The sequence below is a fragment of the Merops nubicus genome, unplaced genomic scaffold, assembly GCF_000691845.1.
Source record: "Merops nubicus isolate BGI_N331 unplaced genomic scaffold, ASM69184v1 scaffold8316, whole genome shotgun sequence".
In the NCBI taxonomy this organism is placed as follows: domain Eukaryota; kingdom Metazoa; phylum Chordata; class Aves; order Coraciiformes; family Meropidae; genus Merops; species Merops nubicus.
Window position 1 is genome coordinate 36,415 of NW_008612866.1, and position 15,624 is coordinate 52,038.

At 38.1% G+C, this 15,624-nt stretch overlaps 1 protein-coding gene across 1 annotated transcript in view; it reads right to left on the reverse strand.

Annotated features, from left to right (window-relative positions):
- WDR64 (WD repeat domain 64) overlaps nt 1–15,624 on the reverse strand; it is a gene marked incomplete at its 5' end in the record, with an annotated part of 56,667 nt that overhangs the window by 18,298 nt on the left and 22,745 nt on the right. The window contains 4 exons of the mRNA XM_008941680.1: nt 446–615; nt 1,854–1,977; nt 3,906–4,054; nt 6,224–6,350. Coding sequence (XP_008939928.1) covers nt 446–615; nt 1,854–1,977; nt 3,906–4,054; nt 6,224–6,350 — 570 coding nt within the window. The remainder of the gene's footprint in view (nt 1–445; nt 616–1,853; nt 1,978–3,905; nt 4,055–6,223; nt 6,351–15,624) is intronic.

Here is a 15,624-nt window from a genome sequence, read left to right on the forward strand (position 1 = left end):
ATGGTCCTGAGGTGCTCTTAAAAAGCAGGGCTATGACCAGTGCTGTGGGACTAAATACATAAACAGGATTTGCAGGAACAGTTCTACCCAGTCTCCGCTGCTGGTGAACTAGAAGCAATTTAAACAGGGTAAACAACGTCTATAATAACAACAGCAATGTTTTAAAGCTTTTACTTTAAAGGATTTATGACTACTGAAATCTCAGTCATGAACAGAGAAGCAAATGCAAAGTAAGAAAATATCAGAATGCTACAAACCAGCAATGGACTAATGAACATATTAACACTTAGAAAGACAGAAAGCTAATTTGATGATGTGCACAAACTGCATTGCTCCATAACAGTTTCTAAAGGTTTACTTAACTAATTAATGAAAAAGTTCTGTTCTACCTTGAAGGAGATACCAAATTAGATTAGGAAAAAAGAAAATAAAAAATTTGACAAACCTGAATGATTTTCATCTTCCCACTCTGCTCCAAAACAAGAAGTACATGTTGACTCTCAGTAGCCTTCAGATAAACTACCTTCAGCAAACAACACTCATGTTTGCTGCACTGGGCCAAAGGCAAGGCTTTAACTTCCTGCCCACTTTCAAACTCCCAGATTTTCACTGTTCCTACACATAGATGTGGAAGATATACAAAAGAGAATGAACTTTCAGCAATAACCTGTGTTTCAAAGTCAGAAATTTTAACTGGATCCAACAGGGAAAGAATAAAAAAGGAAATACAATTGAAAGTTTAGAGCTAGGACACTGGTCTTTCAAAAGCTGTAAAGATGCTTGTGTTTCTTAAGCAAGCACCCTGAGAGACACAAAACTTAGCAGTAGACATCAGCATCAGCACCACCATTTTTCCATCTTTTTTCCATGTCTGTTTTTGCTGCAGCCCAGGATAAAAGACCACTGTCTACCTTCTGTTTCTGGACTAATGTTATCAGAGAGCAAGTGGAGTGGAGGCTGTCAGGCAGGAGACTTCGGGTTCTGAGCTACAGCATTATCTTAAGTGAATCAGCTATTGCATATGACTTCACTTTTGCAAGAATGGATAGCATTCACCATCTGTTATGCTCCTAAGGTATGCTTGCCATAAAGGGTGCAGTCCCTGCTCTCAAGTATAAACAAGAAACATTGGCCAATTTGCCGTGTGGAAAAGGCCACCTCCACTTTATGTGATGCAACTTTCACAAATTCAATGTGTTTTAATAATTCAAGTGCGTACTCTTGAACATTTGAATCAGAGAAGAATTATTCAGTCATGTTAGCAGATAACAAAATTATTAAGGGTTGCTGCAGTGTTCAGTGTAGCACTTGTGTATTGGAGAGGTTTTCTCAAATTACGTAAAGCTGATGCATCCTAAGTAACACATAAAAAAATCAGGAAACGTGTGTATATATACACATATACACATATTCCATTGTTTAGTGCCTGCAGAGACTATAAAATTAGGCTTAGATACTATAGAATTGAAAAACTACTGTTCTCTATCTGCAGCCATTTAATTACAGATCTAGGTGCTAATTCCTATAAGGAAAAATGTTTTCAGACCAAGAGCTTTCAAGATAGTCTTCCAGAGAGCAATAGGTTAGCAAAGTACCAGAGACCAAACAGCCCAAAATCACCTTTCTATGAATCATTATCAAATAAAACTCAACCATGACAAGCCCCCTGCCCACCCTTTTCCCTAGACTGACAGTTGTGCATTCCTCTCTGCATATCCTTCCTGCCACCTTGGAAGAAAGCCAAAATTCATTATTCTGTCACTGAGACAGTCAAGGAAGATTTCTATCTGCTCATGTATTATATAATTTTAAATAAATGTAATAAAAATGTGGTAAGTATTTAATTGCCTTACCATCACGTGCCCCAGTAGCAAGATAAACACCATTTATTTCAATGGCTGCACAGATCACTTCAGTATTCAGGCCATGTGCATCTTCAATCTGATATATTTGATACCCTGTTTCTAGGTCCCAGACCTGAAAAAACAAGATGGTAATTATTTGTATTGCATCCTATAAAACTCACCACACAATGTGTTCTAGTGTAATTGGCGAAAGACAAATATTTCCAAGAGCAAATTTTCACATCCCATGAAACAGATTCTCTGTTACAGTAGTGCACTACCCTGTTCTTTTACTGAAATACTATTGTAATTTCCCTGAAAATGTTCCTCTCGACAGAGAAGCCATTCTATTTAGTATGCTATGAGAAAGACCTTTGTTAGGTCAGAGAGAATGTTGTTAAGCATAATAAGTTTTTACAGTGCAAAAGTTATAAAAAAATAATTAAAAAGAACAGCTTAAACTGTAATTCCTCTGCTAAATATCAAAATGAGGAGACTTCTGCTAAACATTTGGTCCAAAAATGTAGGAACAACTATATCTGATCATTGTCTAATCCTTTGGGGATTTCAAGCAATGCCTTATAATGAAGTACAAGTACAAAGTTTGGTTGCTGTAATGGGGTAGCTCAGATTCAAGTATTTATGAAGTAGCCACTCATGTCATACGCACTGTCTGGATTCAATTTTCTGCAGCACCAGGTGCCCAAAACTATCTTGTAATTGTAAAGGTGGTGTAGCCATCACAGTCTAAGGAAGGCAGGGTTCACAGTGAGAAATAACATCTTTACCAGGTGTATAGAATGAACAGACCTGTACAAAAACAAGCCTTTCTCCACAGGAATGGCATGCATCACCAGCTGGCCCAATAACAGATGCTGCCTGTCCCTACAAATCCAACCCCACTGACCCCAGCAGGTGAAAACTGCAGGTCCTCGGTACCTCTGCTGGTCATTGTCACCCTGGTAATGACACCAGTAATGATTCATTGTATTATCTGAGGGTTTGCTGACACTTGCATGGCAACTATGCTCTAGTGATTCAAATGCAAACAGTAAAGCTAACAGATGAGTTTAAACTTTTCAATAATGTTTCAACACAAACAGAGCTATGATTAAAAAGTGATAAAACAATCTCCATCTTGTTAGTTTTCTTGTTAATTGGCTATTATATTCAAGACTTCTCTCTCACTGTATGACTTGAAAACCTAAAGGCTCAGAACAGCACGTTCTGGGAAATTATTTAATGAGAAAAGGATCTAGAGAAGGTCAGCAAATTGGCTCCAGAACTGCAAGGCAATTAGAAGCGGACCAGATGAACAAGCAGCAAAACAGGAGGACAAAAAGTCAGGTTTTATAGTTTAGGCACACTGTGTGCCTCAATGAAGCTTTCAGTTTTAGGGAAGGAATCTTTTTATCTGAGAGCAGCATCTTTTACAGAGTCCTGTTTTTACAAAGTGACTTTTTTTCACATTTTATGCCAATCCATAAAACGTGTAAAATACACATTTATACTCTACTAAGCTGTCTGGGACTCAAATGCTTCTTAAATGATAAAGAGAAGCTCATCAGATATGCCTTCTAAACTGAAAAATAATGTGTAATTGTGCTTCCATGAATTGTCCATTGAATGCACAGTTTGACATTATGGAAGTTAAAAATTTTCCTTTTAGCCTACTAAATAGCCAATGGACTTTCATTGATATACTTGCAAGGACACATTGCTGGAACAGGTGAAGTGTACCTGTTCAGCCAAAGGAAATAAAATGATACTAAATCCAGAACCTCCAAAGCTCAATCTACCTGGTGCTTGAAGTGCCGCTAAGTCTGTGCAGGTCAGGGAAGCAGTTATCTGATAAAAGTAATGCTGCTGAATCCAAATAAGTTTCTTTATCATGGCCACCACTCCCCTGGGGAATTTGTGCACAAAACCAGCCAACAAACCAACACTTCGAATAACAAATAATAAATACTAATCATTTATCTAATTTCCCAGTAACTTATTTGCAATAAAAAAGGCTAGCACTTTTCTTTTTCAGTTTAAATGGTGTCAGCTTATACTTACCTTCAGTATTGACTCAGAGCAGATAGTGAGAATCTGGTGAAAAGCCCTGTTGTAAACCAGAACATTGATGCTTTTCTCATGTGTCTGTGGCACCTGTCTCGCGTCTTGTACCATATAAGCTAGGGGATAAATATCAATGACAGTTGAACCTGCACAGGGTGAGAGAAGTGAGAATATATACATTTTGTTTATAGAACCGATTACTTTCCCTGGATATAAAAAGAATTTTTGTGAACTGTAGAGTTCCTCTGAGTTTTTCTGAAAAGGATAAGGAATATTGTCTGTTTCTTGAGAATATCTGTTCTCTAAACCTGAAAACATTAACTGCTGCTTTAGTGGGAGCACGTTAAACAATGGCCAAGTATTTACCTGCCTTAAACAACCATCTGCCCACCTGTGATGGGATTGATACCCTGACTCCAAATCATTAGAAGCCCTAAGTCCTCCAGTCATGAAGTGGAATGAACCTAAATAAATAAAACAAATTGGCAGATATATCCCTAAAACAAATTCTGGTATCCACTTTCTTAGGGATAAAGCAGCTCTGTCTGCAGGGAATGATGATGCCTTTCCAGTACCTCCCCTTACACCGCACTGCTGAATGGTGTTTTCCAGACACCTTCCAGTGCTCTCGAATCAGAAGGGTTGCAAAGACAGAGAGGCAGATGGGGACAAGAAGACAAAAGAAAGGACAAAATTTACAATGCAGGCTCACAAGCCAAACTACACATGCAGCCTCCTATTGCAGTTCCAGTATGACTGGGGTTCTACCAGCAGAGGAGCAGCAGTCAGCAGTGAGGATGCAGCACAGGGTGAAATTGCCCAGCGCTTGGCCTAAGTCCAGGCACAGGGGCCAGCAGCTTGGGAAAGGCACAGCAGGAAAGCAATGGCAACATTCAAATGAAGGATGAAGGTGAGCCGTGATTTATGGATTTTAGTGAACTAATAGCAGAAAATTCAGGTACGTAGCAATGAGAATTAACTTGCCCATACATAGCCTCAGTTTCTTGTCTTCTTGAGGGGCAAGGAGACACTCACTTAGCCCTTCAATGGAATCAGTTATTATCTGTAAAAGTCTGGCCCTGGACTCGGTTATTTAGGCACTGCTCCAATCATTGTTTATAAGGGCAGAGTTACCTCATTTTGTCAAGGATTTATCCATGTAAAATCCCTACATTACTAAGCCTTGAAAATCTCACTAACAAATTTGAACTGAAGATCATATCTGTATCCTTTAGTGATTAAAACTCTTTAAGAACTAGACTGATTAATATTAAGGACATTTTTAAAATAAGACCTAGAAACAGAAGCTTCTTAAGCTTTGAAGTGCTGATCAAATGTCTAAATACATATACAGTGAACTAGAGGCCACAATATATATATAACAATATATTGTTATATATTTAGGCTTCTAAAACAATTGGCACAAAGATTCAATGGAAGCTACCAGATCACAGAAAACAAAATGTTTCACATTCATATTCTCAGATCTGACAAGATTTAAAAGCTTTATGCCTTGTCCCTAGGATAGAAAAAGGTGTCTCCAAAGGCAATGAGTTCATTTGCCTGGTATATCTCAGGCTTCTATTGCCCCCAAACAGGCTCAAAGCTGTGTTTTTTCAGTGGCTACATCTCTGGGACAGAGAAACTGCCAGTTTCCTGAGTCTCTGCCTTAGTTACAGAAGGCCAATATCCTTAGCGAAGGACCTCATGGAACTCTGGTCCCTTGGAGGTTCCAGGCTCCTTGCTACAGAGTCAGGAGATGGAGCCCCAAAACCTTGGGATGAGTTCCTAGAATATTTTATTCCTGATCAATTGGACAGTGCATCTGTTGACACCACAGACTGTGGGCTCTCTGTAGCTACTGAGTTAAATAACAAGTTTGAATACAGTTATGAGTGCTCCACAGACACTATACTTTACTTCTTTGATCTCCAAATGGGGGGAGAGTATTAGAGGAATAGTTTTAGGGGAATATCAGCAGCTTAGTAGCTTTCAAGAAATGACAAGACTATAGAACAGTATCTGTAATTTAGTTTTTTAAAGAAGGCTCACCTTGCCCTCAGAGAAGGCTTTCTCATTTCCTCTGGTTCCTGCTGTTAATTTCCATGCTGCATATTCTCATATATATATTTTCGTATTGGAATTAGCACCATATAAAACAAGATCCCCTTTAAAATGGTCTTAATGTGCAAATACCATTACCTCCCAGTATACTATACATCTCCTACACTTTATTCCTGTACTCAGCTGGAGTTGTACGTAACCATGAAGGACACTACACTCCAGGAGAAGGGTCATCAGCTGCAGTAACGTACCAGTAATAAGCACACCACAGTCGTTGTCAAATACCATGGAGAAGGTTCCCATCTCTCCAGGTCTCCCTTGACTGTCATGAAAGACTTGCAGCAGTGAAAGTGTCTGTATATCCCACACTCTATAAATCTAGAGAGAGAGAAAAGGGAGAAAATCTGGTATTGTGTCATGATTAGATTTTCAACTACTTTTTGTTTCTATGACAGCAGCATTATAGCCTCCAATAAAAATAATGTTATTAAGCAGGGTACATCCCAAAATAAGCAAGACAAATATCAAAGGTAGGTTCATCCCCATTTTACTAAGGGTAAAAGGCACAGAAAGGCTGAGTTTTGTAATCTTGGCCTGACAAGTCCACAGCTCTTCTGCTGACCACGTGCCCACTAAGAAGGATATTATTATCTGCAGGCAAACCAACAGCCAAAATCCTCCTCCTGCTCTTACATCATACACCAACAATCCAATGTGCTGGACCACTGGAGGGAGGAATAACTCAGTATATTCCCTCACAGCATAGGGTGTGCAGAAGGGAACAAACTGACTCCAGAACCATGCCATGGTACATGGAAGGACCCAGGTTGAACATGGGGTCTCAAGCACCACCTCCCTTCATGTTCTAAACTTCAGAACATAGGAAAATTCCTGAATTATCTTTTCCATCTTGTCTAAAGCCTATGTTTTATGAGCATGTAAAAACAGCAATACCTCTCTCTTCTGTTTTTCTTAATACATACAGAGGCTGACAAAAAGATTTGTCTTACCAACTAAAATGGGAACAGCAAAGGAAGATGAACAGAGACAGGAAATAGGGCAGGACAAAACTGGTAAATATTTTACATGCTCTCAGTACAATAAAGTTGAGGCTCAGGAACTCTTATCTCCTGTTGGGTTATGAGGAGACCACTGTGGAAACACGATTTGACATTGGAAGAAATTAATCTTCTGCACCTTTCTGTCTAATTAATTGAGATAGAAAAGGACTAAAGTATTCTAGGATTTGCTGACACTCTCCCCCTAAAAGATAATCCCTTCAAATTACTGCTAGCTAAGAAAGTAACCTTAAATCACTGCTCTAAAGAAAATATCTCAACAACTCCTAAGAGGGCACAGTAACTTTCATTTATTGCTTCCAAATTCTCACATACTGCTAATTACTTTTTGTAAATTAAGAAATTTTTTTTTTTAAAAAAAAGACTGGCAAGTCTCCTTAGTTTAACAGGACAGTGATGCTGCATGTCTTTAAAACTATTTATGAAAGAAACACTTCTGCCTGAAAATCCACCCACTCTTGAGGCAGAAAGAACTTGCACTAGCCTCAGCTTTCACTGTAGGCATAAACAGGAAGAGTAAAGAACGATTAAAGCTGATGTTCTGTTGAATTATCTGTGCCCATTTGCTACACTGTTCAACTGTTTCAGGGGGTCATTGGAGGTCCCATGATCCAAGTGAAAAAATTTACAAATTCATAGGGAACGTCTGAGCCCTTAAGGATGAAAATCACCAGGCATGAAGCAGAGGTCAAACTGCAGTTCTGCTTGCCGTGTTATTCAATGAAGTTATCTGCAGACAGTGCCGTTGTCTGTCTTGTGAACCCTGAAGGTGATCCTGCAAAATGCTACAACTCTGTAGTTATTAAAAGATTTAGGAACAAATTGATGTCAATGGGATTACTCACAAGGCTAAGGCAAGGAGGATTTATGCATATTAATGCAATGGGGTGTTGCAGATGGTAATATAACCAGTGCCTTACTGAGACAGTAATTTGGCAAAGTTCAGAATGATGAAACTTCCAAGTCATTTCCTCAGTACCATTAAGCTGGTAACATATAAAGTTACTTTCCTTTTCACAAACACGGAGGGATGATGGAAAGAAATCAAACTGAGTTTTATGCCATAGTGAATCTAATTGTATATTAATGAGCCTGCAGGATATTTACAGGGTGTTATGCAATGATGGTGAGTGTGGAAAGGCTCTGTACGTCTGTCTCTGTACTGCATGCTGGCTGTGCTGACAATAGACCCACCTGACCCATAATGCAAAGATCACACTTCTGGAGCACAGTTTCAGAGGACATTTAGATGGTGTGTGGGTCAGAAACAGGAAGCACGAGGTATGGAACAGAAGTGACTGCCCATGAACACCCTAGATCTCAGTTTTCTGGTAGAACTATAAAAATCATCACAGGCTGAATATAAGCCTTGCTCTGTTTACATCTGTGGCAAATACACGTTTAATACTTTAACTATCAAGTCCTTGCCCAGAAACATAACATGCAGTGGATCATTTCAGAATATGTGAATGAACAATACATTTCAGAATATATGAGAATACATGAGGATAATCCATTAATGAAGGAAATTTGTGCTTTTTCAATGAATGTGAAAATTTTTTTCTTTGCAAAGATACAACCATAGCTAGGACAAATATTGTCCTCAAACAGTCCAGTTGCATGCTGCTTGTAAGCATGTATATATATCACACACCATGCAAGTCTAAGGACTTGAGAAGAAAAACGTAGACATGAGCCAAAAAAAGTACATTTAAGATTAGTTCTAATCCCTTGTACTTTTTCCACAGGATCACAGTTGAGGTTGGAATGGACCTCTGGAGTTCATCTTACCTAACCCCACTGTTCAAGTGGGGCCACCTACACAAGGTTGCCCTAGACTATATCTGAATTGATATGGAATACCTCCAAGGATGGAGGCTCCTCAGCCTCTCTGGGCAACTTGTGCCAGTGCTCAGTCTGCCTCACAGTAAAAGAAGTGTTTCCTGATGTTCAGACAGAACCTCCTGTGTTTCAGTTTTCATCGCCCCTGGTCCTGTCACTGTGCACCACTGAAAAGAATCTGGCACCATCTTCTTTACACCCTCCCTTCTGATATTTACACACACTGATAAGATCTCCCCTGAGTCATCTCTTCTGTAGGCTAATTTTGTAGGGGTTTTGTTGCAGTCTATTCAAATTACTTTGTCTTTTGGGTAACGGAAAACAGGACAGGAACTAACAGAAAATTGGGTAAGTTATATGAAAAGTCCAAAGACTAATATTTAATGTTCTTCAGGACTACACAACGTAAGAGGAGAATAAAAGTCTTAATACCTGGGAGAAGCAAAGATACAGAAGAGAATAAAAGCATAGTAGCAAGGGAAATATTAACTTTGACTTTCATAGCACTATATGAAAAATGTATCTGATATAGATGTGGCTACCACATTTCTGCCAAGGATGACTGGAGCAGATTTCCCAACTTATCTAGAGTACACTGAATATTGTTGATATAGAGTACATTCCAGTAACAGTCGTGATTAGCAATGGTTTGACATAAATTAAACATTGTGTTTCCAGCTCAGCTGCTCTCATTTTTCGGGAAGACAAATGACCATATTGTAAATATATCCTTAAAACAATGTCATGTGATTTCAAAATAGGTTAGAAAAACATCCACGCTAACCTATACAGGCATTGATAACAATCACCTGCACAATTCCAGACAGGAAGAAGATATTTATGACTTCCCACTGGGATACTGCACAGCCATTAAGTGTGCCATTAAGCAGATCTGGAGACTGAAAACATTATAGTTTGAGCAAATTTGCAAAAGTCAGAAAATGCAAACATTAATAACATACCATATCTCCCTTTATCCACCCTGAAACACTAAAAATCTGCCCTTGGGTTCTGTATAAAACTAAAACCTATGTAACAGAATTAATTTAGTACAGGTGACTTTCAGCAGGGAAGTGTTTATGTGCTTGCATCAAGTCGGCTGCAGCAGATTTTGACGAAATTGTGAATGGAATGAAATTAAACTCTGCCATGCCCCAGAATGGAGATGTGAGGAATTACCCTGTTTATTGCTCTGCTCTCCTGCCATGTGTAAATGTGTGCATTGCTCTTTTCAGTAATACCCGGCAAAAGAGAAAAAGACCAAAGAACGTTCCCTTCACTGAGTTAAAACAAGATTCTGTGTTGTTGACCAATGATACTGGGAATATACTCCTTACTCTAGCCCTACTGATCATCAAAACAGCCTGAGACTGTTTTCACACATTGAAGCCTGTAGGCTCAAATCTTGCTCTTCTGAGCCTCTTAAGTGGTCTAATTCAATCAAATCCACCACTGGAGGTGTTCTGGTGAAATCAGTGGAACAACTGGTGTTGCAAATTTTGGCTTACTGACTTCCATTGACAACTCAAGTAGGCAAGACATGAAATTACCCCCTCCACTGTTCTGGTTGTGAATCCCTGCTCCACACTAAGCGACAGAGAGCAGCTGTCACTGTGTCACAGCCTCTCAGAACAAGGGCTATGCACACTGGGCTGGCCTCTGCCATTGGCCTTAATCTTGTTTCCACAGAGCATTTTGAGTGTAAGATCATATTTCACTGAATGTCCTGCTTCCTGCCACATCTGCAGGCTTAATAGTCCCTGTCCCTAGGAGTGTTCTTTTTTTCCTCAATAATTCCTGAACACATTCAAAGAGTTCTGTAATATGAAAAAAAGAATTAGTAAATGCTGCAGGTGGCAGGATGAGAATAAGAATGGGCAAGCTAGCTATAGAGCGGAAGGGTCAATGAAGAGCTGACATGGGGAAGAAGAAAATAAATACAGCAGGTATCTCCTATGCAGCATTCTTCTATCTAGGCTGGAGTGGCAGGTCAGTTTTCCATTATTTCTCTACCCTACAGGTAGTTCTATGGAGCATATGGTAACAATGAGAAATAACTTTCTTCATCTGATTAGCCCATTTTTTAAAAAGACTAGCAATTTCTATTAAATTACACTATTGGTACTTGTAGAAATAGGCTGCAGTGCCAATGTAGTAACCAGGCAGATCGAGCACCTTTATACAGGACAGTTTTGCCTTGCCTAGTTTGAAATATCCAATTCATGTCATGGTTCATTCTCTATCTAATGTATCCTGAAGCATCTAAAGATGCTGCTTAGCTGCAATTTCAAGCCCAAAGATAGCACTCTTTAAAGGGCTTCTATACTCTACCAGCATTTCTTTTCAATAAAAAAGATACTGCTTCAGTGCTCAAATAACTCATACTATTTCACTTTGTTCTTCCTCAGAACTAAGAGAAAAGGTGTAAAATAGTTGTAACAGTGGGAAATACATCACTTATTCCTCTTTTTGTAACTCCCAAATGTTACGTAACAATGAAATTACAGACATAAGTGAAAAAAACCAAACAGACTGTCACAGCCATTTTGGAAAAAATGTTGCCCGAGAACTGCATTAGTGGCTTCTGTAGAATAATTCAAATCAAAGAGTCATTGCATTTGTATTTACAGTTAAATACATACCCTTTCCCTTTCATGCCAATGATCTAATCTACAACTGCAACACGCTGACACTTTAGCAAAGAGTCCACGTGTTATCTAATAACCTGAGTCTGTATTTTGGTGCAATATCACAAAGTGCAAGTCAGTACCTTCAGACAAATTTACCATTATTTCCTTTTTGGAAATATTTTCAACAAAAACATAAGTCAAGACAGACACAATTTTTTATTCTGAAGCAAGTCCAGCAGCACAGAATTATGGCAATCCCTGCCTGTGCCCTCTCCTCTACCTCAGTGTCACTACTATGGAAATACTAATTCATATAACTAAAGGACATACAGAAATTATTTACAAATCTATGGCTCTGCCTAATGTGTAGATATTCTTATGTTATAAAACCAGAAGAGTAAGTTTAACTGCTGTGGTAAGAGAATTTGATATATACGTAATTTTTTAATAGCTGCCTGACAGCAGTTTACTAACAATTTTTTTCCATCAAGAAATCCTTATAATATTGGTACAAACAAAATGTTCGTGTGCTATACTAGTTTAAAGAATCTTCATTTTCTTAGTCAAAGCCATAATTTGAAATCAAATTCCAAAATATTATGACAACAATTAGGAAATTAAGTTTGTTTTGTTATTACTGGCTCAAAGGATTCTGTTTTCAGTTACATATCACAGAAAGATTCTTCATTGTTTTCCAGAAAGCTGTAGTGCACACTGGCCAAAATGCCCCAGTGTGAATAAAGAAGTCTGCTCAAAAAAATTCACATGAACTCCAAGTTTCAGTGCAATGTGTCCTGGGCTTGTCTGCCACCAAATAGAGTACTTATTTTTGACACTCAAGTGAATGTGCTCTCTTTGCACCTCTGTTGAGGTCTACCACAAAAAATATCAAAGTGCTTCAAGAAGACAGGCCTGCTTAAACAGCAGATATTTACTGTGCTGATGAGCAGAACTGCTTTAGGGAAGAACAGGAAAAATCTTTGATATTATTTTTCTTTCACTGAACATATTTGACTGATGCTTGATTTATGTCATGATTCCAGAAAGATGTGAGAGTTAGTGACTAATCAGCAGTAGCAGTGACTATTTTTCTCCTTGCAAACAAAGAAACCATGCATATACATTTCAGATTTTGGCACCAGTTCTCCTGTTAGATGAACCTGTAGAAAGTTCTGGACTTAACCTCTAGCTGTCTATGCCTTAGATTGGCTAAAACTTCTTTGACTGGTTAACAATGAAGGAGGGCTAAAGTGGACTTGTCTGTTGTTTCTGGAAGAATATCTAGATCAAGATCATCCAGATTAACTTTATTATAATCGAGCTGTACTTCTGGTTTTTATACTTGGTTTACAGACTAGATAAATAACTAGTATTTCTTTTAATACTAGCTTATATACAGGGGGACTGACAGAAACCAGACTAATTGATTTCAAATGTGTGAGACTCAGATTTATTTTTTTTTTTTTGTTTTACCACAGGCAGTGCTGAGAGCACCATGTCTGCAGCTAACCTTGACCAGAGTACTCAGGTCAAGTGCCACAATGGTACATGTAGGTTTTACCATTATATCTGAACTGTAAAGGACACTGAAACTGTTGTGTGCTGCAGTTCATCCCAGAGTCCTTGCTCCCTGATAATCTGAATGGGAACCTGGACAAACAGTGCTATGAATCTCTTTTGTTTGTGCCTATGTTCATTTCTGTAGAGATTACTGTGTTGGGGTGTAGGGTGCAAAACAACAACACGCACATTGATCCCTGTGTGGGGATGCAGCCAAGTTTTTGCATCAGAATGAGAGAGATGGACAGAAGTCTTGAAAATCACAGTTCAGACACAGCCTGAAATTATGAGCTACTATAATGAAGACTGTGGTGTGTAAGAATCTAATTCAAAGAAACAAGTCCACATAGTACCCACATTTTACTTTTCAGCAATGTCAAAACACAGTAGAGCAAAGCCTTTGCTAAAACAGTTGCCAATTTCATTCTTCAGTTCATTCAGGAGGTGGATTGCACACTTATAAAAAAATAAAAGCTAAACTATACTCTGCTGAATTAATATAAATCGTGCACTTTCTGCAGTTCATGTATCCTTGTTTATGCAATTACAAATTTACAGAACCAGAGACTTTCAGTTTGTGTATCATTTCACAGGATTGAGCATGGGTGCACTGCAAACAGAAATTACTCTTCTACTTAGAAAAGTAGTACTACTACATAGAAAGCAGACTGTCCAAGACAGTAAGCCAATTTACACTGGAGATCTGCACCATGCTAAACCTGTGTTGTAACACCCAACCCTTTCAGAGCTCTGCTCTACCCTTTATCTCCCTTCCTCCCTTCCCTACCACATACACATGCGACTTCTCTATAGACATACGTGACCTGCTGATTAACCTGTACTGTTGGACTCATCTAACTGTGTCAGAAGAAGCAGAAAGAGAAATGCCCACAGGATCCACTAAGCCCACAGTACTGAACATCATCAGCATGTCTGCTTACAAGAGGAGTGAAGGAGGTAGAGAAGGGCAGACCCAAAATAGGTTCTGAATTCTGACACACATTATTCCACAAAATACAGTAATGGCTCATGCCAAGGCCAAGTCTCATGAGTATAGGGTACAAATGTAGTGGAAGTTTAATAAATCATCTGTGTATCAGATATTTCTCAAGGCCTTAAAGAACACTAAAAATAGCAAGAATTTTATCCTACTGTAATATGTAAGGTTTTTTTTCTTCTTGTATGATATAAAAACATTTCCCATCTTTCTTTAACTTCTCCTGTTTTTCTGATAGAAGCTATAATTATCCACCTGTGAAACTATAACTTTCTTACTGAAGTGACATGTCAGAAAATAAAGACTACCTATCCCTGGTGAGAATTATGAAAATAAACCCAACTGTGGAGATGATGTTGTTGTCATCAACATTTCACTTTGAGGGAAATGGAAACAAGCAATATACAGAATACGTAGAAATTTATTGCATTTCTGATAGAGGCCTTGACGGTGTAAATACCCTGGTCTGTGAATACACATTTATCTAAAGAACATGGTGTTTAACCTGACAGTGACAGGAGAAATACTACAACTTTCTTTCAGGTTCTGTCATCAAAGGAAAAGTATGTTAGACCTAGATTTACCTTTATGGTGCTGTTTTGAAGCTTTGCAATTTCCATAGCATAAAAATGTCTTTACAGTAAGTCAAGAAAATTTTCAATACAGTTCAAGAAAAATAGCCATTAAGTATAAAATCAGTCTGAGCCTTCAAATGTGGTAATATAAGAACAATGAATCTTAATTTTTAAAAAAAGTATTCCCTACTTTTTTCTCTTGTTCTGTATGTTTAGCTGAAAAATGACACAATAACAAAGATTTTATTTTAATATGAGTATCTGATGTGTTTTAGGTTAAATTTAATTTTGGGAGCATCCAGAAAAAGTATTAACTTAGCTTTCCTAATCTTTTCCCTAGTTCTGCTATTCTGTCAAACAGCTAACATAAAATCTGTTGAATATAAAAAGATTTTGTTTCTCTCTAACCTATTTTCAGTGGAGATACAGAGGCTCTCCTTGTTTTTCAGCAGCCTCCTCTATCACAGTCACGGAAAGATGAAAAGAAAATGGAGAGAACTGTTTTGATTTTTCTTATGCTAGGCAGATTGGAAAGCACATTGGTCTTTGTTTTTTAGGTGCAAACAAATTATGTGTTTAATAATGTTGAAAGTTTCCTGGGAAGCTGTACAGTTTTATATAATACCTAGTTCTTGTCTGTAAACCCAGTAATGTTCTTTAACTGGGTTGGAAGCAATCTTGTTACAATTGACCCTCCACTATTGGGTATGCCATGTATCATCTAGAGTTTGTAAACTATTTGAGGCACAGAGTGATCATTGCTTTATTTATAAAGTCTGTTCAGCTTCTCTGTGAGGGATCCCTTCTTTTTGAATACACTGTGACCACAATATTTACTTGACTTTTGAAATTCTAGGAATTTATTTTTCTTTTTTTGAGAAGTGTAATTCCCACCTTATAAGTCACAGTGCTGTTTAAAAACACAGCACTTAATTAAAACATACTTTCACATATCCATTTTCATGTACA